Genomic DNA, 3,877 nt, shown 5'->3' with positions numbered 1-3,877 from the left:
TCTGATTTGTATCTTACTTATCTAAATGCCTCTTTATTTGATTCATGAAATCGAGCAATAAAATAGAGTATAAAAATAAGTGGAACATTTATGACGCTGATATTTCGAGATAGATCGGTCTTGGGAGGAGGACCTCGCAGGTATGCCAGTTTCATCCGTATCTTCATGGTTGAAGACGATTGGGGCATAGCTGATGCGGTTAATAAAACGGAGAAAGGTCAGAACAGAGTCATAACTCCTTCAGACCTGGCCTGACTCGGGTCTTGCCTCGCCTCGCCTGGCCACGCCACTGCTCTATCATTCTGATTTTTTAAACGGGTTGTATCTGATTTAGCACCGATGTTATTCATTAAAACATAATAACATGCATAAATTAATCATCGTATTAATCTTTATTCGCACACGTGTTTTACATGATGTATTTCGCCTTTGTAGCAAACTTTCGATATGCAAATTAATCGATAATCGATTTCGATCGAATTAATAGGAGCGTAATTATGTATAGTACACGAAATAGGCGTGAATATGACAGGATGAATTCCTTTCATCTCTCGTCATCTGCATAACGAAAATGAACAGATGAGCAGAGCGTGGACGTGGCAGTCGATCGAATGCCAGTTCGATTTCATAATTTGTATTTAATATCAGTCAGAAAGGTCTCGCCGTCTGCGCCCAGCAAACTTCAATTGCTTACGCATTGCGTGCCAACATCGACGCACTTCGTCGAACTCACATCTAATACTCATTACTACTTTTTTTTTTATTCTTAAGTGCGCCGAGTTTTTGTACAAATCTACTGTCTTATTAAGTCGTTTTTACAAAACCGACAGCATTCCAATTATACAAATAAATTGACATAGTCTGTCAATTATCTTTTAATAAAATCGCAACGTCTGTGACGAATGATTTCACCTTCGGTCGTGGGTTAGAAAAATTCGCACGCGTTTTACAGGCGTCAGTCGAATATTAAGAATGCGTCGAATCCTCTTACCAACATTTACCAGAGCCGGTCGATCGTTGTGCAAGGAACCGATGATTTGCTTTCACTGACTCACCTTTAACGCTGATATTACGATTACCATTACCGACTGGCATTTCTTTATAGTTATTTATCGCCTAAAATCCTCGCGAACGTGTCTCCGATCGCGTGCAATCAATTTATCAACGTTCAATTGACCCTTCTAAATGCGTGTAGTAAGAACAGGGCCATTCATCTGAAAGTGACGTGTAACGTTTGTGCAATGTCGCGTGTCTCGATGAAATGTTTTGATAAGGAATACATTTGTACAGTGTCAATGATGGAATAACTAAGTCCTCATCGATTTCGTTCAAAGATGTTTTATGTGAATTTCATTCTTATACAGTGTGGTCAATGTCAATGTTTGTGAACACTGTTTTAAACAGAGACAACTAGAGCAGTGGAATACACGACAAGCAAATTGTNCCTAATTCGATCAATTAATATAATAAATTATAATAGTGTATTACGTTTGAAAATAATTTGGATAGAAAAGTGTTCTTGCTTAATAATTTACATATTCATGGATTAGTCATATGAAAGGGCCAATGGAGGATGAATAACTAAGTGGGCAGATAGCTATGTGGCTTATGCTTATGAATATGAATAATTATATGCAATTGATGCGCAGATTGTTTTTTCTTCTTTCCCATTTTCTTTATCCATCTATCTGAATTCGTAATTGAATCCATAATCGCGTTATTGCAATCCTATTGTTTATTAATACAATTAAAAAATCAGGAATGTACGTCCGTTTCTGTTTCACATGTAAGCCTTTATANAATTATTTCTGAACATACGTTTGCAATGCTACTATTTTCAATTATGCCGATACAGTTTAACGTATTATACCGGTCCAGCATGGTGTTTATGCAAATTGGAGTGAAACTTTGTATCCTCTGAGATATCCTGAAGCTATCATTTTCGATGCATCCGTTCATTATTGTTGCAGTGCCATTTTTGTCATTTGGTTAACGACGTATGCAATTATTTTCATAGTTCAAAGGTACGGAAAGCAATTCTGACGTTCGCCCGCGGTTCAGATTCCACGCTGATGTTATTATAACAAACTGTGCGAAAGTAAAAGGGAGGGCTGAGGCACAGCTTGCTATTGACATTGTAGAGAAAGGGTAACATCGCTTTGTTACGCAAGAAAATATGCAGAATGCTATACTGTACGAATCGTAGTAATTTTACGTTTACAGTAAACACATGTAAAAATGGAATTACGATAGAATATGAGTAATGTAAAGAATGAAATCACGAAATGAATTTTCACCAAATTTTGTATTAGGCCGCTCGAAAACTAACATTACGCCTTTTTATTCTAAAAAGTTTCTAACTAGACTGCGGATTACATTTATTTATAACAAAACGTGTACATTCCGAAATTTATACAAAATTATGCAAATTAAGGTAGATACTTATTAGTCTTAGTACGTAAGTAGTCTTGGCTGGGTTCAATCACATGGCAGGTTCTAACGGATTAACATGTTATCGTCTGCGATCGGCTACGTTATCGAGGAAAACTTAATCGCGACACGACAGTTGCTCCTTTAACAATTGTAAACTGTATTGTATCTATGCGCCTCATAGATGAAGCGAAACGTAAAATTAAGTCTGACTAAATATTCCACGTGTTACCAAATGCAAGCATGAACGTTATTTAAAAAACGAGTTCTAGATTCCCAGTGAACTTCATGAACATAGTAGAACCTCCTAAATCGGATTCGTCTTTTCTCAGTTAAAATCAATTATTAGGATACAGACATTTTTTTAATAATAGCATAATTACTTTCTGGTAATGATTCTGAATATTATTCAATAGAGATCTGATGATTTGTTTGAAAAATCATTTTTTAATATCGAGATCTAAAAGTCTCTGATGGTTAGGAGACAAGAGGCTCTACTAGATTAACAATCAAGAAACGTGTTCAGTATCGTCTGTAGGGTTCCTCCTCTTCAGGGTGAGCCGCGTTGTGAGCCAAGGCGCGTTGTATCGCCACTGGGATCGGGGGTGGTGTGGGCAAATGTGCGCCGTTCGCTTGAAAACCGTTCTCGTCGGCAGTGTACGTGAGTAAAATTGGCGTACCGTCTGGAGCAGTATAACTATACTGTCCACGGACAGATTCTATTTGATTAGGCCCGGCGTACTTCGGTACACCTTGTTCGGCTACCGATATCCCATTCTCCGTGTCGTAACTGTAACAGAAATAAAAAGAAACGATAATGTCAGAGTTATCAATTTTTATATTAATTTTTAATAATAATTATATAATTATGTTTAAGAATAAACATTGAGACAGATGGGAAGATTCTGTCATAACATTTTTATCTGGTCGATAAAAATCTGGTTTCACAGGTCGGTATTTGTGATTATCGATAAAACGATGTCTAATGAGTAATTCATGCAAACACGTATGCGACTTTCGTAGACTTTGACAAGGTTTGGCTAGCACTGAACTATAGTATCGCAAGTAGGTAGCTAGGTCGGACAGTAATTATTCCATTGTGTAATGTATTATTGCCAACTGCGCAGCCGACTAACGCGAACGATTAACATCAAAGCTAATTATATCTATCATTTTCACAGCTGAATATCCTGTTGCCCTCCGTTCCCCTCTGTCCCCCCTAGTTCACGCTTACGTACGCTCGATTTTTTATTCAAGTATGCATGTTTGTTTAACGGAACAAGGTATGAAGATCCAATTAACTTCGTTTAATCAGATTGTGAATCGGACGTATGCATCTTCTCCTTTTGATACGATGACAAGTTTGATCTCAATGATTTAATCAAATTTATTAGAGTATCTAATTGACGGGACATAGTCTTGTTAAAACGAATTTGCTTTCTTGATG

The 3,877-nt window shown here is 37.1% G+C and overlaps 1 protein-coding gene across 1 annotated transcript; it reads right to left on the bottom strand.

The window, feature by feature from the left end:
- Positions 1-2,286: 2,286 nt before the first annotated feature.
- LOC108623383 (endocuticle structural glycoprotein SgAbd-1-like) lies at positions 2,287-3,264 on the bottom strand (the record flags this gene model as incomplete). Its single annotated transcript, XM_018021842.2, has 1 exon — positions 2,287-3,264. A coding segment is annotated over one exon (312 nt), but the record flags the coding sequence as incomplete, so codon positions are not given.
- Positions 3,265-3,877: the final 613 nt, after the last annotated feature.

This window comes from Ceratina calcarata, unplaced genomic scaffold (assembly GCF_001652005.2).
Source record: "Ceratina calcarata isolate Rehan_Ccalc_2016 unplaced genomic scaffold, ASM165200v1 scaffold2632, whole genome shotgun sequence".
In the NCBI taxonomy this organism is placed as follows: Eukaryota; Metazoa; Arthropoda; class Insecta; order Hymenoptera; family Apidae; genus Ceratina; species Ceratina calcarata.
The sequence above is the reverse complement of the archived record's forward strand: the minus strand, read 5'-3'. Positions and strand labels throughout refer to the sequence as shown.